Source organism: Nothoprocta perdicaria, unplaced genomic scaffold (assembly GCF_003342845.1).
Source record: "Nothoprocta perdicaria isolate Ctin4 unplaced genomic scaffold, notPer1 scaffold_72, whole genome shotgun sequence".
Taxonomy (NCBI): Eukaryota; Metazoa; Chordata; class Aves; order Tinamiformes; family Tinamidae; genus Nothoprocta; species Nothoprocta perdicaria.
In genome coordinates, this window is record NW_020455999.1 from 3,395,914 (window position 1) to 3,422,571 (window position 26,658).

Here is a 26,658-nt window from a genome sequence, read left to right on the forward strand (position 1 = left end):
TGGTATTTTTAAAGTTAAACAGCTGCTTCTATCAAGCTAATTGGAAGCCTCTTCTCTTCAAGTGTTCAAGGCGAATTTAACTCCAACCTCACAAAAAATAAGTGATAATTAAAATGAAACTTCAGCTTTTCTTTCCCCCCTTGATTGATGTAGCTACGTAAGAGGCCTGGCCTGCCATGCAGATGCCTCTGCACTTTATACAAAACAGGGACCTTCACAGCTTCACTACAAATGAGAAGGGGGTGCAAACTAATCTGAGCACTCCAAGGCACAATAATTCCTGTAAAATATCCAAAAGGGTATGAGAGAAAAGAGCCGGGGAGGAAGCAAGGGCAGGGCTGCAGTCTGGGCTGGGCTCAGGGGGAGTTTGGCGTCTCCTACGCGGCGGCTGGTGCGAGATAGGAGAGGGATCCGCAGGGATGTCCCATGGCCACGACCGCGGGGGAAGCTGCACGGATGGTCACGACCTGGCCGGCAGCTCCATGCAAGGTGGACAAGCTGTCCATTCACATGTGGCGTTAGGAACATCTTTGTGTCATGTTGCTATCACTAATGTCTACCCATAAAACAGCTGAAGCCTAAAAATAAACTCTTCCCCCAGCCAAACATCCCATTTTAAATATAAGAAGGAGTAGGTTGGTGCAGAAGCAGGTTTCCAGAATGCAGGAAGGGCCTGATTTATGTAGCTTCAGGCTTTCCATGCTACTTGTCACCGTGGCTTCTAAACACCTCTCTCAGGAGAGCACCAGCAAAGGACAGTTACCTTTGGGGACTCCACAGCATCTTTGTTTCTCAAAGCTGGCTGGGCAGTGCTTTCATTTGAGATTTACTTTGGATTCAGCTGCTGATTTCATTTCCCAGCAGACTCCCTGCTCCGCAGGCACAGCCGGGCAAACCCAGCCGGGCTGGGACACGCGGAGAAGCTCCCAAGTGGAGACAGCAGCGGCCAGGGGGCACAGTCCGGGGCCAGTTGAGCCTCTCACTATTATCTCAACGTGGAGGATTCCCTGCCCCTTCTCTGCAGGAGTGCAAGAGGCCCCTGAACTATCACCTGGCCTTTCAAGGAGAGATGTTTAAAGGCAAAATTTGGTGTCAGACGGCGACAATATTTAGATCTCACAATCAGCGAGCGCTGCAGCCTCCCTGAGGTACAAGACTTGCTAAACGAAACCCAGACACTGAACTTGTGTCTCGCCACTTTCTCCTTCTGTCTTGATCTGCACAAAGCCAAATAAGCCAAGTTTTGTCATTGGGAGAAATTCCAAATAGACCAAGATGCTGGATGCAAGAGAGTCAGGAATATCATGTTCTTTTGTGATAGTCTATATGGTTTTTTTTAATTCAGTCTAGAGTTACTGCTGAAACAACCTCCAATCACTTGGGATGACAAGAGATGCAGAAAATGAACTTGCTTCCAGAACCGAGTACTCATCTACGCTACCTCAATCCAAACTGCTTTTGCCACCAAGCTCTATGCACCAAAAGAGGATCACTGTCAGTGACAAGCAATAAAAGAAGTGCAAAATACGGATCATAGATCATCTCCATTGCTATATCTGTGCTCCTGCTAAGCAAAGCATTTTTAATGAGTCAGTTCAACGTTGATTATTTCATGGCTCTCGTCCATTAAACTGGGTTGCACAACCTGTCAATGTTTGCTGTAGCCAGGACAAATGCAAACAGGACCTTCAGGAAACAGCACTGATCAACCAAAAATAAACAGCTGCCAGGCTTCCCACAGCAGAAGCTGTGGTATCCCACAGGAAGGTGCAATAGCATTTGCCAACTCGGGTCTAGCAGGAATTAAGATTTCTAAGACAACAGTTGTCAAATACTGCAAAAAAATCTAGTCCTCTCTACTAACTTTTACTGAGAGCAAAAAGCTTTGTAGTTTACATGTGCAGGATCAGCATTCATCAAGTCACTGGAGAATTAAGAACTACAAGCAAAAATCCAGAGTGGGAATCTGGTGGAACTCTCCTTTATTACATCCCATAAAGTAATTGTTCAGAATCCTGATGAAAATTCCTTCTGGCTTTGGATGAACTGTGTTCTTTTCAGAAGGGAGACAAACATATCAGCTCCAGCCACTGGCTTTAATTGGCTCTGACAGCTTGCAGATTAGAGCCTGGAGCCCTCAAAAGCTTAGTAGCTGGGGAAGATCAGAACCCACTTTTTGTCAATGGCAGTTTTCAGAGTTGTGTTTACATCACATTCCAGCTTAAGAAAAAGACACTCCAGGAGCAGTTTTTAAGTGCTCACTTGCTACAGATGGAGCAGCGACATTTTTCACTTGCTGAGAGACAATGGTCTTTTATATTTTCCACGCTCTCCACCGAAGATCTCTGTGGCATGAGAAAACTCCAAGAACTGAGCACCCCCTTCCCTTCCTGCAACCAAGAACCACTATCACTTTTCTGGTGACTAGTTGATGTTACCGGCTCAGGACTGGTAACCAAAGGCTCTGTATTCTCATTGGGCATGAAGGAGAAGTATAATCTTTATTCAGTTAAGCCCTGCAAGTTCCAGAAAAGAAGAAACATGCAAAAGAATCAGGAAAGGTAAAATAGGTTTCCCAGTCTGGGTGAGGTGCTACTTGCCCTAGAAACATACTTTTTCCAATGAAAAAGACATTCCACTGAAATGCTAAGAGAGGGGGAGGAAAAACAGAACAAAAAATCCAAGGGGATTTTCTTTCCCGCTAATGGCAACCTTAAAATATGACCATTTGAGCAGCATAGTAATTAAATGCTTTATTAAGGTATAGGAGAAGGAACAACGTGAGCCAGTAACATGAACTGATCTGATCACATGTTAAGCAATGGGAGGAGCAAATTAGGAGAAGAAAAACAAGAAACCCAGTAACAAAAACTATGCAAGACCAACGGGGCACCCAAAGCAGAGCTTCCAAGCAGAATGCACAGAGCTCGCGTTGCTCTCCCTGTGAGCACATTCACAACACCCTGGCTTCCTCCCATGAATCAGAAAATCCTTGCAAAACAAACGGGGCTCTGTCTGCCTGTGCACACAGCTCTGCATTCTAATCCCACAAGCAGGGATCCCTGGAAAACAGTAGTTGGAAATACAAGGGCACAGTCCATGTTGGCACAAGAGGTGCAGCATTTCAGCACAGCTCTGAATTCTGCAGTTTGATATCAGAGATGATGAGAACCAAACAAAATAGATCAAGTGGAAGCAGCCACTTAGGGCAAACATGACCCATGAACATCTGAATTACCAAACTGGAGAGTCCTGAGCCAAACCACAGGCAACTAAGACTGGTCTCTGCAGGCAGCCAGTGCTAATGTCACACGTGTGGGACAGGGGCTTGTTTCAGAGGTACCTGCCATAGCTCAGGTTCACCCAGTGTGGTCACACAGCCAAAGACCTGTCGATCAAGGTAGATAAGAAAGCTGGGAATATCACTCTTTACCGAACAAAAATGAAAAAGAGAGTTTCAACCTCCAAACTGGCAGCACTTCCAGTTTTTGCAACTTTGAAACATGCATGAAAGCGCTATTGGGAAGACACTGTTGCACATGCTCCCTCTTCAGTTGCTGCTCTGTGCTGACCATTAGTAAAGGACACTGAGCAAAAATAGCAGCTCTTGGGAAATACGACATTAGCAACCAATGCATATTCTTCAGAAGAATCCTAGCAGTGCATTAAGGGCCCCTGCAAATCAAAACAGGAGAAAAGGAGGTTCCTCTTACACTAATTGGGCAATCGATTTTCCTAGTCATATAGCTTCAAATGTAAAAAAAAATAAGCATTAAGAATATCTATCAATGCATATAAAACAATACATATATTAAGCAAAGAACTAAGGCAACCCAAGTATCACACAATTCTGGAGATTATTATCAGGTGTTGACTCTGAGGGATGGGCTATGCAAGAGGGACAAAAAGGGAAACCCATTTACCTTATTGAAACCTAAAAAGAGAATTATTCAACAAAACAGAATTAGTGGCAACACCTCCCTCGGGAAGAGCTTGCTTGGGAGTTTTGGTTTTGAGTGTCTGCCGGCAGATCAAGCCGCACAGAGGCGGTGGTTTCGGTGCAGCTATAAGTTTAAGTTTGGCCCTTGTTTCTGTTCCGGGGACTGCAAACATCCCACGGGCACAATCGGGGGACAGGCACAAGCAGCACGTGCTCAGCTCTGATATTCACCCTAAAACAGGGTGCATGAAACTGGGTGCCCAAGAGCTGTCACCCCCAGCTCCTCCGTGCTCAGGGGGCACCCCAGCAAGGAAGGGCTTCCTTGGCGGAAACTCTCCGTATTTACACCCTCTGGGACAGCTCATCCAGAAGAAAAGCCCCAAGGGGCTCAGGAAGAGGCAGGCGTGCAACGTGGTGGAAGGGGGACTGGCCGCCTTGCTCCCTCCTCACCCCAGCACGAGAAGGCCCCACGTACCTGAGGAGGCCGAGGAAGGCTCGGGGCGGCCCTTCACACCCGTCCTGGGCGGAGGGCTCCGTGCGTTCCCGCTGCTCCGGGCTGCACGCGGGCCTGCGGAGAGTGGGGCGCTGAAGGGGGCACGGGCGGCGCCGCCAGCCGCGCTCCCGTCCCCGCCGGCTTCCTGCCTGGGGAGCAGCAATGCGGCACCCGCGGCCTGTCCGCGGCCTGGCCCCGCGGCCCCCGGGGCTCCCCGCAGCGCGTCCCCCCTTACCGAGGAGCCGGGCCCGGCCGCGCCGCCAGCGCCGCAGCAGCAGCGCCGCCGCCGCTCGGCCCCGGGGCCGCCCCGCCCAGGCCTCCCGGCGCCGGCGGGGGACGCTGGGACTCGTAGTTCCCCCGCGGGCCGCGGCCTCGCAGGCACCGGGGGGGCCCCGAACCGCCGCCCCGGGCCCAGTGGAGGCTCCCGGGGGCCGCCGAGGCCTCGGCAGGGACGGGGCTGCCCGGAGGCGGCAGCGGCTGAGGTAAAATGGAGCCGTCCTGATCCCTTCGTGCTGCGGCGGGGCTGGAACGGGCAGCAGCGCTCTGCGTGTGGGAACGGGGATACGTGGGCAGAGGCTTCTGCTCCTGCAGGTCCCAGCCTCATTTTCCAGGGTATTTTCCTTGCCTTTTTTTTTTTTTTTTTTTTTTTTTAAGCCCACTGGATGCCGCTGTTTTACAGAAATAGCCCCAAACCTCAGGCTTTGCCACATTTCCTCATCTGACAGATTTTAAAGGCCTCTCCAGGACCACCTGGGTTTAAACTCCTTAGACAAGGCAGCTTGCAGAGCAACCCCTCCTCTCCCAAATTTCTGCAGCATGCAGATGTGGCAAAAATAGAGTGTGGGATAATTCTGCTATTCAGCAAGAAATTAACAAAAGAAAGGGACCTGCATCCAACACCCGCCTGCAAAAGTCCTTAATTCAGAGCAATTCCACATGTAGGTCTCTACTCTAAGCAAATAGAGACACAGCCTAAGAGGATGCAGACCCCAAAGGATTCTACTTTGTTCCTTGCCAGCAACTTTTAACACTGAAATCACCTATCCTGATGTTTAAACAATGTATTTTACTAGAAGAAAACAACTGCTCCAAGTTAGATTAGATAACAAATGAATACGCTTAAAAAGCCTGGGTTCATCCTTGGGCTCTGTCTGTATCCAGTGAACATAAAATAAGTTGACTGATTAAAAAAAGGCTCCAAAATATGGAGCTAACTTTGTGTGACTGAAAACGGCATAAACTTGATAGCTTCTATATCTAATAAGTTTATTTCAGCTTGTAATTGATGTAACTGAGAACAATGGATCATTAATGGTATCAATCACAAAATATGAGGTTAGTCCTGGGTGTGTTGGAACATTTTGCTCAAAAAAAAAGATACATAGGCCAGTTAGGGGCAGAGGTAATAAATAACATACAGGTATGTTTAAATAGCAAGCCCAGTGATATATTTTAAGCATCACCTGCATCACATGCCCAGTAATGCCTCTTTGGCAGCACAATGTCTTCTGCTGCCAAGCACCTTCCTACCTTATTTATGTTCTTTGGGCTCCTCTAACTTGCTGGTGCAGCTGGAACAACTGGCTGCAGAATTTTTAAATGGAATTATTTTGCTTTTTCTTCCTATTGCCTCATTGGTTTTCAAGCCAAATAAAGGGCAGCCTCACTCATTCAGTAGAAACTCACTTGTCCATTTTAAGCAATAAGTAAGTAATACTAAGTCCTGTAGAAGGACGGAGAGAAAGGAATTTACTCATTGTCCCACAGTGATCTCAAGGTGACATTATAGTTCTGGGCCTGATGTGTCTCAGTCAAGCCAGTGTCTCAGGAGCTCAGCTATTGAGGCAAATATTCCTTTTTTTTTTTTTTTTTTTTTTTAGCCCAGTCAGCATTGTAAAAAGCACTAGAGACAGCTTGGATCTTCATCTATCCATTTGAAATCTCAGAGAGCTTTAAAGCACTTGCAAACAAATCTCTGCAAAGAATATCTGAATTGAGCCTGCAATCAAAGGCAGATGGCAAATAAATATAACGGTGTGATGTATTCAGCCAAGGGACTGCAGTTGTGGAATTGTCCTGCCGGAATAACCAGGGACACTGTTTTTCACTCCTTAATTTCATCTAGTTCCCTGGGGTCCTGTAAGTAGCAGCTTTTGCCTCAGCATCATCTATAAAATGAGAATAAGGTGACCCATCTTCTTATCCTGGATGTTTCATTGCAACAATTTGCAATGTCAGATGCCAGGGCACTGCTGTGAATGACTGTGTAAGAAGCAGTACATTATGAAAAAAGGAAAAAAAGAATAGTGGATACATACCAAAATGAGGCCTCTAAGATGTCCCCTTTTCCTTTGGGGCATAGAAATCCTTGGMAAGGAAAAATTCTAGCCTGCCCTAGCAAGATAAGCATAAAAATCTAGTCAGACTAGCTCCCTAATTCATGATCTTCAAGCATTCCAAACCCCTTTCTATCAAAGCCTTAGAAATTCCCAGTGTTTCTCAGGCAGGAAGCAGAACATGAGGAAGTAATTAATGAAAGCAGCAAGGAAAATTAAGAAAAGTGCTAAACAGAAGCAAAACTGAGACCCAGAGCCCTTACCACACAATCTGCCTCCTGATGCAGACAGAGACATTCCAGATCCCCAAAAACAGCTAAAAAAAAGATGCTGTCCTTTGCAGCCCAGGGCACATATGTGACATACCAGGCTACTTCCCACCTGTCCTATAAAGCACAGGTAACTCACAATAATAACACCCTGGGTGATTTTTGGAGGGGAATCACTGCTGAAACATTAATTGCTGTGAGTGTTGCTTGTTCCCCAGCTACCTACAAAGCAGAGCTGGGCAGAATCCTAGGCACTTTGTCCTTGCAAGCACAGACAGCAGCTGAGGCAGCCCAGCTACTGGTGCAGGCAAGGTGCAGCAGAAACCTGGGGGTCTTAAATAGCACCTGCAAGCTCAGGATATGCCTTTAAAAGGCCTAGCTCATCTAGTGCCTTAAAGCACTTATTCCTTTACTAATTGATGTCTTCCTGAGGAGAAACCCCTGCTCTTAAAGCCTTGTAGGAGTTAGGGGATGATGCCCTTATTGCTTATTAGCACCAATGTCCTGCCCCTGCCTCCTTCCAGCAACAGGTACCAGCAGCAGCAGCTGAAGCGTTTCCCGGGCGCTTGGGAAGGGCAGGAGAGGCCAAGGAGGGAGGCCGGGCTCCCGCCGGCGGGGAGACCGCTGCTCTCTCGCCCCGGGCACCGCGGGATGCTCCGGGAGCAGCACGGGGGGCGGAAGGGGGCGGCGGGACGAGGAGCGGCCCCCCCGGCGCCGGGGGCGGGTCGGCGCAGCCCGGATGCCGCGGTCGCTCTCCTGGCCGCTCTCCGCTCCGGAGCGTCGCCGCTTCCTCCGGGAAACCGCCGCAAGCCGCGAGAGGGGAGGGGAGGGAAGGGAAGGGAGCGACGCGGGGGCAGCGCAGGGGCCCCCGTCCCGCCGGGTTATCTTTTCCGCTCGGTGCTCGGAGGGGAGGGGGGGGGGGGCAGGAAGAGCCCGAACCAGCGGATTTTCCCCCTTCCTTCCCCTTGGCAGCGCTGGGGAAGCAAAAGTTTTTCCTCCTCCTGCCAGTCTCGCCCCTGCGCTGGGTCCCTTCGCTCTGTGGCTCCCGGCGGCTCCTCCCGGCCTCCAGCCGCGCTCCCCCCGGGCCATGAGCCACACGCGGCTCCTGGGGATCCTTCCCTTTCCCCCGGAGCTGCGAGGGAAGGAGGGAAGCGTTATCCAGCGGCAAAGACCCTGCTGGAGTCGTGCGGGGGGCAACTGAGGGATTGGCGGCAGGGAAAGGCGCTCCGGGAGGGAATAAGCGGCCGCTTTAGGTGCGGGTCTGCAGCGGCCCGTCCGCCATGGGCACCGGCGTGTGCTCCCGCAGGCAGAAGGGGCTCCTGCAGACCGGCTTCTGTCTGATGGCTCTGATGTGTTTGGGCTCCGGGGTTTTCTTGTACGGCCACCTGGAGCAGAAGGTGCGGGACGCCGAAGCCCTGGCGCAGAAGTACAAGCAGCAGCAGGAAGCGCTGTCTGCCCAGCTCCAAGGTGAGTGACTCCGTGTACGCACGCGCTCTTCCCTCCAAACTTCCCTCTCCTCCCTGCCCAGCCCTGGCACCACAAATGCCGTTCGGTTCCAGCCTCTAGGAGCTCCAAGGAGACCTCGTCTCCCATCGCTTTCTTCCTGTCACCAGCTAGAATTAGAACATTCATCATCAAGCCTTGTGCTTCCCTTGCAAGGGAAGAAACCTAGTGCCTCTCTGAGAGACTCACGTGGCTCTGGAAAAGTCCTGCCGGCCTCTTTGGGGCTGGTGTTGGTCGCTGCTAAAGGGGATGTGGTGGGAAGGAGGTAGAAGGGGCTTTTCTGGGCCTGCTTTGGAGAGCTGCAGCAGGGCAGCAAGTGCTTGTAGCAGGAGCAGGAGCACCCTAGGAGCAGCCAAAAGGCTGCAAAGTAAACATAATGTGTGTGTGTGTGTATATATATATATAAATAATATATATACATGTATAAAATACTTCCTTTTTATTTCTTTCTTCCTGTCCTTGGATAAATGTCTGCCTGTGGTAGAATGACATTTTTAACCTGGAGAAATACATGTCTTCAGGGTTAGATACTCCTAGGTGATTTCATTTGCAGCGTTGTGTGTAATTTAACATTATATACGTGCTTCTTGCCTTCAGGGCTCTGCGTTTCTGTAAATGGGGAGGAGAGGCTTTGCGAGCTTGCTTCCCTATGAACTGACCTGGGCTGCGAGTGGCTTCGCTGCCACCCTTGGGTCCTGCACATTGTTCCCACTTCTTACTCCATTCGTGGAGACTTTTGGACAGCAGCCCCGGCAGCCTCGGCTTCCACCGCAGCAAGATCGGAAGCACACAACAAGCCTCGTGTTTCTGTGCATCAGCATCTCTTGCTTGTGCTGGAGAGAGGGATGGCTCCTCCTGGGAAGAACCTGGGAGATCCCTGGCTCTGGAATCAGCAGGCTCAAGCAACCGACTGAGTCTGCTTATAGCTTTTTTTCCACCCATAAAAAGATTGTCTGAAAGGCAGAGCTGTAGTCGCTGGGGTTGCGCTCTGGCTGCCAGCCAGCCTGTTCCCAAAGACCGTGTTGCCATGGAAACCCACTTTATTTTGGGAACAGATTAGTCCAGCTCTTTTGGCAAAGGTGAAACTCTTTGGATTTGGCTGGTGGCAGAGGCCTAGTGATGGGCACAGAGGAGCAGGGATGTCTCTATGCATTGCTGTGGGCTGTATTCATATGTGCACATATGTCCCTGTGCGTATGACCTGAGGAAAAAGCCTGTGTGGGAGGAAATCCTGGGGTTTATTTCATGCTTTGCCTCTCCCTGCTCTCCTAGTTGTGTATGAGCACAGATCCAGGCTGGAGCGATCCCTGCAGAAGGAGAGAGGGGAGCACAAGAAGACCAAGGAAGGTGAGTCTCTTGGGGGGGGCCAGTGGGGGCTGGAAGCCCCCCACTGTCCTGGCGAGGATCTGTGAAGACCCAGAGCACTGTGGGGACCTTGCTAGATCCTGTCCAGGTGAGACCTATCCCTGCTTTTTAAGCAGAGGGTAGGTAAATTGTCTCTTTCCCATGGGCTGGAATGCTGGGAGGTTGTGACTGGGACCTAATGCCACATGAGTTCTCAGCTTAATCACCCATAACATCACCCATCATGTAGCATTTGAGCACTTTACCTCGCACTCACCTGGATTTTTTTCCTGGAAATACATAATCTTGATTGCATCAGTGCTATCAAAATGCAGCTGTATCTGGGCTGAAATGGGAAGTCACCAATGCACTTCCCTGCGGAGCAGGAGGAGGAGGACATCTGGGCCAGGCGAGGTGGGTGGACTCCTTCCATGGGAAGTACAACTGTGTTTTTGAGGGAGCTGAGTAGGTGTCTCCTGGAAGCATCTGCATGCTGGCTTGCTGAGCTGCAGCCTTTCCCTTAGCAAGGGGCTGTTTCTGTTCCTTCTTAAAATATAAGCCAGATCCTTGTAAATCCCGGCTCATTAAATTGTTTCCTCTTCCCCTTCTAGATTTTTTAGTGTATAAATTAGAAGCTCAGGAAGCTCTCAACAAGGAGAAGGTGGGTATAGCCTGTCCTTCAGCACGTGTGTGTGTTTGTGCGGGTACAAGGATGGGGAAGGACTTGCCCCTACTCTTCCTGTGCCAAGGCCAGTCTGTGAGGATCTACTTCAGCTTAGGGAATGCTGTGTCATGCTAGAACTATCCTGCCTGTTTTTCCACCCTCTCCCAATCCCCAGATGAGGAATAATATCAACAAATACCTTAATGCATATAAAATATCAAGTAAATGCATATAAAATACCAGGGCTTATGATTTCTCATTCAGCAGGGGCAAAGAGCTGCTCATGGATGTGGGTTAGGAAGAAATGCATCCCTGGATTACCCTGTCCCAYTCACTTCATGTTATAAGGACAGTTTTATCGCTCTCTTGGAGCATCTGTTGCTGATGCTGGAGGAGAGAGATTGTTTTTAGCTGCTCATCTGTGACTGCTGAAAGTCATCCTATTATGGAAAGAAGCTCATGGGTGAATATCTGAATATTCTAATGGTTAGGCAGCTCCCTTACAATTCATGCTCTTTTGCTGGTAAACTTTCATATCCAGTTTCATCCAATTTCATATCCTACTCAACTACTCTCAACTAGTACTACTTTCCKCTGCCTTGGGGATCTTGGAGCCTAATGTCTCTCTGATTTTTTTTTTTGTTTGTTTTTCCAGCAAGATTCAATGAACAGATACGGGGCCCTCAGTTCTCAGCACAAGATCCTGAAGGTAAGGGAAGAGCCTGATTCTCTGGGACTGTCATCTCTGCCCTCAAGACCACGCACTGGAAGGAAAGTCAAGGGTTATACTTCCAAAGGATCTTCATGTGGTCTTTGATATTGGTTTTTAGATACTGTAGCCTTTGTGTTTTGACCCCATGAGACAGCTCTGTCGCTTGCTCTTGTCTTTCTCCATTAGACCCTTTTCCCCCACTCAGTGCCCTTCTCTGTTAATGCATTTTCCGTGCGCTGATAGGGAGAAACTACTCTGGAGGATATTGCTGTTTTAGAGGAGGCACCTTGGTGGCTCTCTGGGGCTCAGGGAATTTGTGCTGTGTGCCTACTAAATCCAGGGGCTTCACCAGATTCTGAGCATGTGGGAACATTTCCATCCTGGCATTTTTACATACGAGCTTGCACCATTCCCTTGGGAAGTGTTGAGCCTTCAGCACCTCACTTCTTGAGCAGGCGTTTGCAAAAAGCAAAGCAGTCCAGTCTGCAAGGGGCAAGGGGCCAGGCTATGTCCTAAAATAGCAACTGCCAGGGTCTGCTTCCTGCTGCTGTGGCCAGAATTTATCTTCTTACAATTCTTCTCATTATCTTGAGTGGAGTTTGGAAGGGTGTGTGTGTTTTTTTTTTTTTTTTTTTTTTTTTAATATCCTCTTCCTGCAGATTCCAGTCTAGCATTCCCTGGAGATGCAGACAGGGACGCAGCTTTAAATTAAAGATTTGTTTGCAAAAGCTTCCTAAAATTACTGAAATCTAAAAACTTGCAGTGAGGTGTGCCCTGCCTTTGCTTGTGGTCTGAGCATCCAGATACTTATTCTATTCTGTAAAATGCCATCTCCAGAGCAGTTCTGTAAGTTAGAGCAGAATTAGGTGTTCTTGAGGGGCTTCTTCCCCCTTGTTCTACCAGTTTCCCAGGCTTCAGCGAGTTAAAGCTGCTGCATTATTAAGGCACATAAGGCACTGTATGTTATCTGTAAGGTGARGGTGAAATGGGAGGATTTTCTGCCCTGGATCCATGTAGCTGAGAAATGATTCACAGTTTCTCTAGAATTACCTGACTTAAAGCATTGCAAAGTGCTGGGCATGAGGTGTAGGGAGCCACAGAATAAAATGTCTTTCAAGGATGTTCTTTCCATCTCCCCTCAACCCAGTTCTGCATGCATATATAAATATATACATATATATATATATATACACATATGCGCTGTGTGAGTGACTGCCATGACATTTGTATCTGAATCTCTCACTGTCTCTGCTTGGTTGAGCAAAACAGCATCTCTGAGGCAAAGAAGGGAACTGAGTCGCACAATGACTTTGCATTTGAATGTATATGTCTGCATATGGCAAAGAGATCCCTGGATTCCTCAGATTTGCCAATGTGCCTGGAAGAAATTGCCTGGTAAAAGGATTGGACTGAGAATACTCTGCTTGCAGAGAGGCTGCTGCTCTAAAAAGCAGTTGTGCGTTGTGCATAATGTCTCTCAGTCCTCCTATTCAGCAGTTACAGCAAAACTCGGCACCTCTAGACTCATTCTCACACTTGCATATGTTGTCATGGCTGTTTTTAGGAACTGTCTGGGAGTGAGGATGGTCCATGTGCTTGATGAGCTGGACTTGGATGCTGTGTGTGACCTTGGTTGGGACACTCATCTCTCTGGCTTCCTGCTGTGCTTGGAGGATGACTCTTCCTTCCCTGCTTTCTGGCTGTGAGCAGGCTGCTCCTTAGTGGGACATTAAGTGCATCACTTGCCAGACAGGATACAGGCTACAATTAATTGACTTGAGTTGAAGAGGACTTAATATTCCTCAGATTTGCTTATGGTTTCTTTATAAAAAACAATTCTTATTTGCTAATATTGGTGACTTCTCTGAAGTATTTGGTCTCAAAATGATATTTAAGAATAGGGCAATGCTTTTGCCTATGGCTCTTCTAAGCGCTGTAAGTACCTAATGTCTTTGAAAGCCAKAGCAAAAATTATTTTTAATCTGTGTGTGTGTGTTTTTTTTCCTCCTGATCTTGTGATCTGATTAATCCCACAGCCTTGTCTCTCCTTTTTGCTCTTTTTCTGAGAGCCCTCCACAATGAAGCCTTTTCCTCTGCTGTGTGTATTTTTGGAGCACAGAAGCTTCTCTTTCCTCCTTTGAGCTGAGCTTTTTGCTCTGGGGCAGAGTGCCTGGGCCACAGATACTTTGTTCTACTGGGGCTGAATATGAGCACTGATAACTTAAAGGCTTTTAAAGTAAAGTTAGATATACAGGAGAGCTCCCTATGCTGTAAGGAGCTTTTGTCAGGAAGGGTGAGGACTCACCTGTGAGCTGAGCAATCTGCATCTGTAACTGTTGTTGACAAAACAACCCGGAAGGACCCTGTGTGTTCCCAGGGGAACCCAACAGGAGGTGAGTTCTGGTTCAGTGGATTTGAGTAAAAAGATGTCTCAACATGTTTTGTTCTCGGGTGGCATGAGGGGACAGGAGAGAAGAAAGCTGCTGTTAGCAAATGCCTTCACAAAGCAGTCCTGAATTTAGGTCTTGAAAATGCTTTGCTTAATCTTCCCGACTTGTAATGACTCTGTCACTTCTTCCTCCTGGTGCAGAACCAGCATGAAGATGTCAAGAAGCAGCTGCTTGACCTGCAGCTACAGCATAACAGTTTGAAATTAGAACATCGTAAAGCAGTAGAGACCCACAACCAGAAATATGCCCAGCTGCAACAGGAGAAGGACAGCAAAGTCACAAACTTGCAGGGTGAGTATGGTAGAGAGCTGGGAAAACACTCAGCAGGAAGGGGACTGAGAAGAACGGAGCTCAGGAAAGGGGAGCCTGTTCTCCAGACTTCCAAAGGTTTGCACACCCTGTAGGAACTCTGTATTTCAGGAACAAGGGTGTTCAAATTGGCCAGTTGTCCTCACTCTTTTGGCGCAAGTCCATTGGAATTTAAGGGAAAATTTCTTGACTGTGAGGATAAGAGTTCGGGTTGCCCAGAGGCTGTGGAGTCTCCTTGCCTGGAGATATTCAAAACTCACCTTGATCCTGTGCAATGTGCTCTAGGGGACCCTGCTTGTGCAGGGGGCTGGACTAGATCCCCCAAAGTCTGTAATCATTCAGTGATGCTGATTCCTTTTGCTGTTCAGGAGGAATGTTATAAAAAGATGCACCACTGTAATTAGAAATGTGTATTATCTTGAGCTGAAATCTAATTTATGAATCAGCCTAGAGCAAAGTGACCATCTTGTGATGGAAAATACCCCTCCTTGTCATGGTGGTCTTCAGAGAAATCCCAGTGCACACAATGCAATTCTAATTATGTTTTAAGAGAGCTTGAGGCTGACATCTTTTGATACAGTCTCCTCCTTTCCTGGAGGATATAGAAGTATTTTCAAGGCAGTGAAGTTTCTTTATTGTGTTTGTTGCTATTCAAGTGACATGGAGCATGCAAAATGCTTGGAAGGACCAGGAGCTTCTGGGCACATGTGTTGCTAAAAAGGGTAGAAATTAATGCCCTCCAGGAGCAGATTGTGCTGTGATTGCTTTCTGTAGGCTTTGTGTAGCCTCCTTTGAGAACATGGTTCCTTAACCTTCCAACTCCCAGGACTGAAGTCTCTGACAGTCTGTTACTGTCCTTCTGTTCAACTGCAATGGACAAGAGAAACGGAGAAGGAACAAATGTCCTTTCCTGAGACAAATGTTGTCAGTAATAGCGAGTGTAACAGACTGATTCTCCAGAGAGGAGGAAGCTTCTCAGATGGGCAGAAAGACAGGGAGGCTAAGGGGACACTTGTGTTTTTGGTCCCAAGTGACAGTGACTGGACTTAGAGCCCTGAGAGGTCCAGAGGGGTTTATGGGAAGGGAGAGAGATGCTCTGCTTGCAAAAATAGATCTTTCAGTGCAAATTCTTTCATTTGTTGCAGATACAATCTTTAAACTCAAAGAAGAGAGCAAGCTTCTTCGGAAGGCCCATCACGAAGTTCACTCTCAGCTTCTTAGCTCCCAGGTATCTGACAAGAGCATGTCCCCTGTGACGAACATGCATCCTCCACTTCTCAGTCATAAATAATAACTTAATGTATTCCAGTGGGATAATTTGTTAAAAATGGTGCTGATATGAGCAGTGTATATGCTTTCCGAATCAGTAAAATTCTCCAGCTTAGCGTCTCTCTCAGAAGTTGAAAACACAGATATGATACAAGACTCACTCAGTTCTTATGGACCCAAACCAGCTTCTTCCTATCACTTGCATTATATTTCTATTCCATCCTAAATGATGATCAGTTGTCTCTGTTCATGGCTATAAAATTAATTGCAAAATTAATTCTTTTGCAAAAGCTATACCAATGACAATGCTGTAAACAGCATTGCTCAAAGGACTGATGTTATGAGTTGGTTTTTCCAAGGTAAAAACATGATAAGATACAAAACTGGCAAAGGGGCAGTACAGAAAATCAATGAAATCAGCAGGGACAGCTCAGCCCTGTGTAGGCTTGTTATCATAATGGCTGTGCATTTTCCCGCTTCCTTTTGGTAGAACTTTCTGGTAGACTTGTGCTGAACAAATGCCCCCAAAAGCACCAGCAAGGAGTAGTTTAACCTCTGTCCCTGGCTCGTCCTCCCAGGCCCAGCTGGAGGAGTTCAGGCAGTTCAAGGAAGTGCTGCAGAAGATGCCGAGCTTCAAAGAAGCAGGAGCTGGGAAGGGGCAGGAGCAGCTGAAGGAGCCGCCTCCGGTACCAGGCAGCAGCCCATTGCAGCATGGGCTGCAGAAGGTGCGGTATTCCCAAGGGAGTGGGACTTTTGGGGGAGCTTTTGTGGGGTTTTCAGCACCAGGCTGTGAACCAGAGGGAGTTAGACAGCTTCCTTTAGGGTTCACTCTCCTCCTTTCTTCCTTGTAGGCTTTCTCGGTCCATCGGGAGAATCTCCTCGCTAGGAACCATCTGGGAGCTCAGGTCTCCAGGCCTTTGCTGCAGGGCCGGGACTTGCCCAGCAGCGCCAGCTCGAGGCCACAGCGTGACGAGCTCCTCACCCCGGTAGCCCCAGAGCGCAGCGCTGCACCCGCCTGGCCCCCGCGCCCCAGGGAGGCCCCTGTCATCCGCTTCACCCGTACCGTGAACAGCTTTCCCAATGGGAATCCAGTAAGGATCTGCCCAGTGTCTGCCCGCTCAAAACTGTGGTCCTTGTAGTGGTCTGTGTCTGGATTGTATTTTCTTGATCTGGAAACTGTCCTGGCCTGTGCATTCATGAGAGTTTGTGCTTCAGTGCCCCAAAAAAGAGGGTTCTTGGTCTGGATCTACTGTGTTTGTGTACAGCAGAACCTTGTCACCTCTAGGGTGGACTGTGCGAGCTAAAGCAAAGCAAATCCCTAAAAGAATGATGGAACAATTGCTGCGTGGTTAGACTATAGTTGTAGCAATTATTATAATGGTGTGTGTGGGGGGGGGGTTGGTTTTTCTTTTTTCTTTTTTTTTTTTTTTTTGTTTGTTTTTTAAAGAGATAACCATGCTTCTGCTTTCTGTCTCTTGAAGATTCACCTGCCCAAAAGAGATGAGCTAAATGATCCTGCCAACACAAGGGAGATCTCTGAGGATGTGATGCAGTTAGGAGCTTATGTATGTCCTGAGCATGTGTGTCCTCTCTGCAGGATGTAAAGATGATGCTGCGTGTTCAGGGGAAAAGCAGTGAGGAAAGCCAGTCTCCCCAACTGGAACTGTCTGATCTGAAACACCCATCTGCATCGGAAAAGACTCGGATGCCAGACAGCCACCCCCTGACAGGGAGCAAACGGCTCCAAGTACAAAGGTTGGTGATGCAAAACGCTCTTCCATTCTCAGTGGATAAATTACCCTGCATTTGTAACACTGAAATACCCTGCATTTAGCTCACTGAAGACATTTTGCATAAAGGAAGCCATCCACCTTCAGCGGCAAGAGGGGCTAAGGGATTCCTTGAGTTACACAAATTAATGCCTCTTAATTAGAGTATTAGAGCTGAGACTTGTTCATGGTTTTCCACTAATCAGTAATCCGTTAAGCTCTGCAAGAACAAATAGAGCTTGAAGATTTGAAGGTCTGTCATCTTCAAGTTACAGGGTAATCTAGAAGCAGCAGGCAACCAGTGTGTTTGACACATGATTTCTGCAAGGATGGGCACCCAGAATGGTATTTGTGGTGTGCTTTTTACTTAGGCCAAACCACCTCAGTTTTGCTTGGTAGTGTTTTGTTTTTAAGAAAGTTGGAACATAAAGAAGAATTCTATTTTATTTTTTTTCCAAAACTTATAATATGTGCAAGACATAAGTATCCATTTAGAACTGAGGTTTATTGCTACATGGATACATTAGCTTAGCACATGAATAAGAGATTAAAGTAGTTCTGATAAACTGCATTTATAAAGCATATCTTTCTACTTATGTGGCATATTAAATGTCCTGTTTCATGTAGCAGTTTGGGTAACTAATGCGATCTGCTAACTCTGCCAGAAACAGGAAATGAGCCCAAATTCCTACATTCCTTGGAATTTTTATTTGCTTGCCCTTATGAAATGCTGTTTTGAAATCTCCTAAGCATACTGAGGTAGGGGTGTTCTGTTTTTTCTCACCTTTGTTGCAGTTGGCAAGACATAGTGAACAAAGTGAATGCCCAGTTGGATGAGGAACAAGTAAATGGTTACCAAAAGAGCCTTCATTTTGACCCTGGGCCTGGGGAAGAGATGAGGAATGGCAGCCCCCAGCTGCCCAACTGGAAACGGRATGCAGAGCTTCAAAAAACTGCTCAGGAAGGTAAGAAGGGAAGGACAGAGGAGGAGGAAGAACTTGAAATGGGTAGGTTTTCCATCAAATCATTACTGTACAGCATAAGATTATCTTAGGTCTTCTCTAGGAATTAATTTCATTTATTTACTTATTTAGAAGTGGGTTTATTTAGCTTATTCAAGCCAAAAAAATTTTCAAGTGACCTTCTGAGACTAAAAGCAAATAATTTCAAGGGCAGGTAGTTTGAGCAGTTGTATTTGTCAGTCAGCCAGCCGAGTGCCTACAACTATTTAGAAAGTGCCTAGTAAGTAACTGCATTTGAGCAACTGGAGCTCATTTAACAAGTTAAATTMCTCCTCCTCCTGATGCAGCTCTGGTCAGACCCCTGTGATAAGTCAGCAAATGTTTCATTGAATGTTTTGCACTCAGTCAGCTAATAGCAGGGGGAAAGGAGCATTTGACTTGGTTTAAAGTGTGTCCTAAGGCTGTGAAACCAACTAATGAATAATCCATCAGTTCAGCTTGTGAGGGCAGAATCTCCTCACCTCACTTCTGAGTAGAGACTTTTCCATTGGGCTGGGCTCTGGGAGCAGCAAAATGAGGGAACGGCTGAATGCCTATTTGTGCTTTGTGAAATAAAGGCCATTAAATTACTAGAGATGAAGGCCAGCAGTTTTAATTGAATTTTGGATCAAAGAGAAAAAAATCACTTAAGCTGGAGAAGAATATGCCAGGCCCTAGAAACAGGAATGTTGGAACAGGAGCTGCCTTTGGAGATCTCCCTTTGGAGTGGAGCTTCGATTTTCCTGTGCTTACCCCAGCTGTGCTCAGCTGCTCTATTGTGTTTCACTGACCTGGTTTTCAGCAAGTCCCCTGAGAAGAATTGAACTAATTGGTTCACATCAAAGTGAGTTTCCCCCTGCAAGGAAATAGCCTCATGGCAGGGATAAAGAAGAATGAGGACCAAGAGCCCTTGACCTGCATGCCCTAATTGGAATTAACAGCCAAAGTAATACCTCGACTCATGCTGCTGTCCCATAGGGAGCACTGCTGCCTTATGGGCACCTTTAGGATTTTGGGGAGAAGCATTTGGCCCCTGCCAATGGTGGTCAGGGTGCCAAGCACTGGAGCTAGCATGGGCTGGAGTCATATCCAGGTTGTGAGGTTTGTGCCTTTCTGTAGCTGAAAGCAACAGGCAGACTTAAAAAAAAAAAAAAAAAAAAAAAGGCATGCAAGAGAAATAAGCTCAGTAAATTGCCTCTTTTCTCCCTCATTAGTGTCTTCTCCTGCCTTGCCTGTCCCCCTGCCTAGCTGGCTTTGAGGAAGCAGCAGGTTAAGCTGATGTTACTTGTGGTTATTGGTCAAAGCTGGTGTCACCATCACCATTGAGAGCAGCGATATTAACCCTGTACAAAATAGGTGTTGACCTCAGTCTACCCACAGGCTTCGGCAGATAACGCGCTGATAACACTTCCCATAACCTGTTCCAGGATAGCTTTGCTATCAAGTTTTTTCCAAGGACTAGTCTGATCTGAACAGGGGTTTGGGGACACCTCCATCCACTTGTAGCCCAGATCTGAGTCCATATTACTGATCCCTAAAAGAGGTCTTTTGTCTGGAGGATGCATCCCTGTCCCTTTTTCTTGCAGATGCAGGAATGATTGAGAGAGAGGAGAATGTGCATTCTCAGAAAGAGGCTGTAGACCAAGAACCAGTGGTAAGAAACCTTGTACGTTGTCATCAGGATGCATCCCTAGCTCTGAATAAGGATCCTGCTGTCTTATCTGGTAGATCCAAACTGAATGGGGAGGTTGTAGCTGAAGAGAACTGTGAAAAGAGATGGAGAAACAAATATTTATGAATATAGTTGCTTAATGTCTATAGAGCTGGTCAAATATTTAAGGAGGAAAGTTGGAGGTGTGCTACTCAGCTGCTGCCCCCCTAAGGAATGTCCTGCCTGGTTCTCACAAGAGGCTTTTCTTGTCCAGATGCCAGAAGATGCTCCAGACCCTGCCCAAGATCCAAATAACCAAGGTGAAGATGAGTTTGAAGAAGCTGAGCTGGAAAGACCACATTTGAAGGAGAAGGAGGAAGGTTTGGAGAAATTCAAGGAGCCCAGAATGAAAGAAGAGTCTGAGGAGAAGCCACCAAAGGTGACAAATCTGAGGACAGCTATTTCTACAGGAGTAGGGTTCAGGGAGAGACCCACTACAGTGAATTGGGAAAGGTGGAGGATTTAAGGATTCAAAGGAAAACATTGCTATTCCTGGAGGGACCGATAATCCCACTACAGGGATGTGACAAAGGGGAGAGAACTCTCTCTCCTGTCACCATCTGCATCTGATGCCAGGTGATTTGTAGTCTTTGTAGCTTGTGAGTTAACTTCTCTGTGAGCTTCCAGGGCCTTGTCTGAGAGTCATGAATTATAGAAAGCATTAATATTTCAGCCCTCACCAGTAAGGGTGGCTCTATCTAACTATCCTTGCTAGTTTCTACAGTTTTATCTGCAAATTTAGCAGTGGGACATARCAGGGAAGAGGGCTAAGACTTCTACTGGAGCTGGGCTTACCCACAACTAGTGCAGAACATAGACTGTTTCAGGCAGTCCTGGAATTCCATGAAAGAGCTGCATGGACAACAGAAACCTCAAGTAGGTTGGGGCAGCATTACCAATGTCCATACTGTGTTTTTCTTTTAGGATACTGGCAGACCTGTGAAGGGAAAGGAAGGCCCTATGGATGACTACCAAGAAGATCAGGAACAAGAAATTGTATGACATCAAGGTTCTTTATTATTTTTTTATTTTTTTTCCCCTGTCTGCTATGATTGCTGCCTGTGTCTGCTGGTAGGAGTCAAATATGGACTGGCTTTTAAGAAACTAGATGGGGTTGATTCTGTCTCTGCCTGCCCAGTGAGGTGAGTCTCCAAAACAGCCTGGAAAATACTTCTGTTTCCTGCTCTTTGCAGGTGTTCAGAGGGAGATTGAAGGTGATGTGGGCAGAGCCAGAACTAATATTATTGTAGTTTTTTGGATTCAGATACATGGTGATAGGAAAAAGAATAATCTCTATGATCATACAGATCCCCCAAGGGGACCTGGGTGAGGTCAACAGGCACATGTTGAGGGTTGTCCACAGAATTGGATTATATACATATACATGTGGTGAGGGCAGGAGGGCCAAGCTTTTCTATGGAGCTGATCTAAAAAGTTGAACTCTGATATTAGATACTTGCTGCCATAGTTTGGTGGCAGATGTTTCCAATGAGGTGTTTTGTTCTAATTTTAAAGATTTTTAAGTCTGAATCAGGAGCAACATAAAGAATAGAACTATTTTTAAGGGTGGAATTAGAAAGGAACTGTTTTTCTGCATGTCTAAGCTTATGGCCCCAGATGATTTCAACATTTAATGACAGCTGCTGAAGAGCACGTTTGGCTTTAGGACCAGGCTCCTATGGCTGGGAGTTGACTGAGGGGACGCTCTCCTCCTTCCCTTGCAGCCTGCAGAGCAACCTCAACAGCTTTCTTCTAGTAGCATTCAACTGATATCACTGATTCACGGTCCTCAAAAGAACATTCTTGTGTCCCTTGCATTTTCATTTCAGACAAGGCAAAAAGGATCTTGGCAAAAAGCCCCCTTATTGGGGCTGATGAGTACGATTTCCAGATGATGAGCACAATTTCCCCTTCCCTTTGCTTCTCCCATCTGTCTCCTGCTGTATTGAGAGTTGTGCTGGCTGCACACGTGCTGGACAGGGTCACCCTGGTGCCTTCTGGCTCATCCATCTGGAAGTGAAGGATTCTCTGCAGTCCCTTGAACATCTAATCTTGCTCCTCCTTTGTGTGTTGGCAGTGGTTGATGCTGTTTTTTCCTTTGACCTCAGCATGCTTGGTGTGGTGGATTGAGGGTCTGGGCTGCCTCCTGGAAATGAAAAAGAGGTGGAGGAGGGAATAGCAAAGCTGATATCAGGGAGTATCCTTGTCCTATGCAAGAACCTAGCTTGTCTGCTGGAGAATGGGACCTAGAAATGACAGTGGAGATTGTGTTGAGTGCTGGGGGGTGGGATTTGTTGCACCACTTTTAAGTATGGTGCAGTGAGGATATAGTATTCTATTTTTTTTTTAACAGTGGCCATAGGCTATGTTAAAATGTGTTGTAATGCCAGGATAGTGAATGTGCTCAGAGCTAGCAGTGTGGTCATGGCAGCATGGGCCACCTCTCCCTGGCTAAGCAACTTGCCACTCTCATTTAAAGGTCACTGGTAGGGCTGGCTTCTCACGCTGCAAGTGTCCCCAGGTGGGTTGGTGTGGAAAAGCAGCCCAGTGCTGTGTATTAGTGTCATTTTCTGAGCCTTGCTCACTCTCCTTTCTGGCTCTTCCCTCTGCACCCAGGAGGATCATGGAGGTGAGGTGGACAACAATGATGACCTGGAATTTGTTCAAGAGCAGAAGGACCATGCAGGCATCCAGGGAGCTGATGGCAAGAAGGACAACTACTACTGAGAGATGCTCAAGAGAGGCGGAACATGTTGGAGTGAGGGGACAACTTAGAGGGGAACTCCTCCATGGAGCTGGCTCCAGGGTTAACGCTGTCCAGAACAGGCAAGCAGGAGGAGGTGGCTGAGGAGGTGGCTGAGCAGGTGGCGGGGGATGTGCGTTGTGGCTACACGTGGCGGGACATCCCTCTGTCTCCGGACATGGTAGGAAAGCGTTCTCAGAGCATAGGAATGGCTTCATCCTGCTGCTGCTGCCAGGAGCACTTCTTAATTCATTTTCTTCTCCCTCTTCTCCTCTTCCCCTCACAGCTGAGAAGAGTTTCTTATTTTTGACTACATGTGCAGGGATTCAGTACTCTGAAAGCAGGGCTGCTGGAACTGGTCCCTGTACTTAACTGACTGGTCGCTAGTACTGAGGGATCTGTCCTCATAAAATATTTTGTTCAATGTTCTTTTTCTTCTAAAGCAACCTTTGCTTCCATTGGAGTAGGATGGAGAGGAGAGCGGCCTGACTGATGTCCAGAATCACGTAAGGGTTATAGCAACCATGAGCACCAGTAAAAGACCGTGTGCCAGCAGGAGTGTGTGTGCACTTGTGACTGGATCCTTTTCCAGGTTTGGAAACCTTTCCCAGTCATTCTATAGATCTCTCCTTTCCTGGGCTTTACATTTATGACTGTCCTGCCAGATCAGACTGAGGGCTCAGAGCCTCCCTGTCCAAGACCGTCTTGATGCTGTTGTACCCTGGGCTCTAGTAGTTGTGAATTGGCCTGAGCTGAGCTTTTCTGGGATGGGCTGGAAGATTCCCAAACATCTGTGAGCTTGCAGCACCCTCTGCAGGTGCTCCAGCCCATGATGCTCAAGTTTCCCTCTGGGTTCAGGGGACACTAATCCCAGAGGAAGAACATCCTAGGATGTGGACTAAGAGCCCAGCGCTGTGCTGGCCTCGGTGCTGGAATCAATGAAGAATTTCATGGCACAGCTGCCAGTGTGATCATCTATTGTTTAGGTGGATACTTCAAGCAGATCATGGACAAGTTTGGGAAGGGTCAGACCAATCTACTGCCTAGCAATAAAAGACTTAAACACAAGCAGCAGGATGGCAGCAGGCACCTATCTGTGATGGGGTGAATTTTACAAAAAATCCACATCTAAAGAGCGGCAGCATCTCAGAAGAGCTGTCCCTCTTCTCCTCAAGATCTGTGAGGTGTTTTTTTCTTCCTGGGATTCTAATGGAGCTTGAAATGAAAATGCCATAGGATTTTTCAGGTTGGTTGTTTCTGAGTTGTTGTTTAATCCTCTTTGTCTTATGAGCATCATCAATCATGCAAGCCAAACTCTGGGCAGGCTGGAGCAGATGATGCAGTTGCCTTCCTGCTCGCCTGGCTCAGAAGCAGCCAGAGCTCTCCTTTCCCACATGCTGCCCCTTGTCAGAGCTGCGGCCTCCGGCCAGCAGGATGATAACGATGGATATCGAGCCCAGCAGCATTGTCCTATTTGCACATCCCAGGCATGATCTGCTGCTGTGCAGTGGGTCGCTGCTGTGCACACTGGACCAGCTGTGAAATCTGTTTTGAAACCCTCCTGAGAACACGGTGCCTTACGGGTGACTCTTGATGCTGGGATGTGGCCGTGCCGGGCGTCAGGCTCTGCTAGCCAAGCATCGTGTCCTTGTGGCGTCCACCTCGGGAGCGCATGAAGGGGCACACTGTGAAACTATTAATAGGCGGAAGACATCTGATGTGACTTGAAATAGGTAATGATGCATTAGGGTTGCATTGTGCAACTGTTCAGTCTCTGCTGCCTGCTATAAATGGCCCTGTCAGGGTAAGATTAGCTGGAGGTGCAGTTCTCTGTCCAGATGCATCCTAATCAAAAATGCCTGCAGTTCCCAGCTGGCAGGGTAGGATGTCTCTGTTTCACAGCTTTGTGTAGGACCAGGAACCAATATGGCCTGTGGCAGGAGTTTGGATCTGTGTGACCAGGCTGCCCTGCTGAGACTCACAGCAGACTCGTCTGCCTGCTGGTTTTGCTCCCTCTCCTTTTCCATGCTCATCTTAGCCTGTGAGCATGAGCTGGAATAAGTAGGTTCAGACCTTGCTGCAAGTGAACCAAGTGCTGCAAAGAGGCCTCCAGCGGGGATGAGGCTGCATGATGATTCGGAGAGACTGGGAGCTGTCTAAATTAGGCAAATTCTCAGCTTTTGCATGTCTGTGATGAGTAATCTTTGGAAATATAGCTTGGAGGCAACTATAGCAACTCAACCCTGAACACAAAGCTCCCTGCAAGGAGAAAGCTTTAGTGACCATATGCTGCATGCCACCCAGAGCCGGGAGTTGAGCATTTCTGCTCCGTAGATGTTCTGCCTTGGCTCTCTCCAAGGCTAAAACTAGCACAGTGCTGCACAGATCATGGGTGGTCAGGATCAATTGACTGGATTACAGCAAGTTGTCCCCGTTTCAACGCTAGTTCAATGTTTCCTCTAGCAGGGGATGGAATAGGAAGCAATATATACAGTAGAGGAGAACCAGAAAAGCAGCAAACCTGTGTTGTTGGCCTGAGGGCCTCTAAAGCACAGTGGGCTGTTGCTGATTTTGTTACACTAGCTGTGGGCTGGCTGCTTCAAGTGGATGATGGAGAGTTGGCCAAGGAGCTGATGGAGAGTTGGCCAAGGAGCTAACAGATGGAGCAGCACTGCAGGGAAGCCCAGGCTGAGTTTTGCAGCAGACTTGGGCATCTGAGGGAACAGTTGGGTTACCAAGAAAACAAACAATGAGACAAAGTCCTCAAGAAGTTGGTGCTGGCAGGTTGACCAGGCCAGAGCATGGGGTTCTGCTTGTGTCTCACACTGAGGCCTTGTCTTCTGCCTGGAGACACAATGCGAGGCCAAAGGATGCAACAGAAACACGCTCTTTTTCTTTAGGACCCAATAACATGCAGATTAGATCTCTGTAAACAACTACATTTCCAGAGTTCACACGATGTAAAGCGTTGTGGTTTCTGTGCATCTTTAGCCACATGATAAAAATTAATAGTAAGTTCTGCATCCTTAGAAATAATCTTGTTGGCAGGGCATAGATTAGACAGACATATTGCTATCAGTTAGTTAAATGAAGTCTGTTTAATGAAATCTGCTTCTCTGTAATCCACTCTCACTTTTCTCGGAAGCCTGTTTAAGATTATTAGGTTAATTCATTTATATGGCATGTTTTAGGGTTTAGAATGTGTGAATTACCTAATAGGATTTTAATGAGATCTTTCCCCTCCCGAGACATCTGAAATAAATGATGCCCTAAGCACCTAAACTGCATGAGTGATCTGTCTGCAACACCCCCAACCACAGCTGCCCTCTTATTTATGTTTATACACACAATTTAAAAAAAATAAACTTGTTTCTAAAGAAAACAGTGCTACTGCAGTTATACAACTACCTTGCACAACTGAACACAAATGGAAGAATATTATTCTCTATTTCAATTCCTGTTACTTTGACCACTATTTGAGGAAGAACAGTTGAAGAGGCTTCTGCAGCTTTCCCTAAAATGAGGTGTTCTTAGCTGGGACAATTCTTTTTTGCCCTTCAGCTTTTAATGCAGATGTGGAATGAAGGCCTGTGTGTGAGCAGATCCTCGCTGCTATGCCAAGTGTTTTAATTCTCTCTTCCAAATGCCAGACCTTGCCAGACCTGTCTCTTGGACTCTCAACAGAGGAACTAAAGCACCTTGCAAATCATCAGAAAGTGCCATGTGATGGTGGTGGTGCAAGATCTGCTTGCTGCAACGATGAGTGCCAGAGCAGAACCTGCTCTTTGGAGCTGTGAGCGTCCTACAAGGCTCACAAAGGCACTGTGGCCTGGGTTTGGCTCCAAGCACTTTCCAAACAGCCTCACACTGCTGGGAAAGAGCTGTCTGATCTTGATTTTATGCATCCAAGCTGGAATGTCAGCAAGTGGGTTTGCTGCAGCCACGAAGTGCCTTCAGCAGCAGCAGCACCTACCCTTGCTCTATGGAGACCAAGGGTTTGCTCTGAGGAAAGCCATTACTGAAACATTAGCATTAATTCCTATGATGATCCTCGTTTTGTTTTTTTCCAGTGATGCCTTTTGTTACCTCCCAGTGTTGAGAGATCTTTAATATTGGTCTTTATAGAAGCAGAGGCAAAAAAGAAA

The 26,658-nt window shown here is 47.3% G+C and overlaps 2 protein-coding genes across 6 annotated transcripts in view; one reads left to right on the plus strand and one right to left on the minus strand.

Annotated features, from left to right (window-relative positions):
* MIB2 (mindbomb E3 ubiquitin protein ligase 2) overlaps positions 1-4,505 on the minus strand; it is a 20,105-nt gene extending 15,600 nt beyond the window's left edge. For all 3 annotated transcript variants that reach the window (XM_026050965.1, XM_026050966.1, XM_026050964.1), the window contains exon 1: positions 4,416-4,505. The gene's annotated coding sequence lies outside the window, so the exon portion shown is untranslated. The remainder of the gene's footprint in view (positions 1-4,415) is intronic.
* A 2,947-nt stretch (positions 4,506-7,452) lies between these two features.
* Positions 7,453-25,491, plus strand: LOC112957350 (Golgi integral membrane protein 4-like). Of its 3 annotated transcripts, none has more exons than XM_026050954.1 (15): positions 7,453-7,568; positions 8,345-8,505; positions 9,814-9,888; positions 10,497-10,546; positions 11,205-11,258; positions 13,852-14,002; positions 15,166-15,248; positions 15,868-16,014; positions 16,141-16,380; positions 16,887-17,044; positions 17,854-18,023; positions 19,646-19,713; positions 19,985-20,149; positions 20,695-20,766; positions 22,387-25,491. In XM_026050954.1, the coding sequence occupies exons 1-15, from the start codon at positions 7,510-7,512 to the stop codon at positions 22,495-22,497; spliced, it is 1,764 nt and encodes a 587-aa protein (XP_025906739.1). In that variant the 5' UTR covers positions 7,453-7,509; the 3' UTR covers positions 22,498-25,491. The 3 variants fall into 3 exon arrangements, with proteins under 3 accessions (XP_025906739.1, XP_025906740.1, XP_025906741.1); XM_026050955.1 differs by having other exon boundaries at positions 20,695-20,779; positions 22,387-22,423; XM_026050956.1 differs by lacking the exon at positions 7,453-7,568 and having other exon boundaries at positions 8,319-8,505.
* Positions 25,492-26,658: the final 1,167 nt, after the last annotated feature.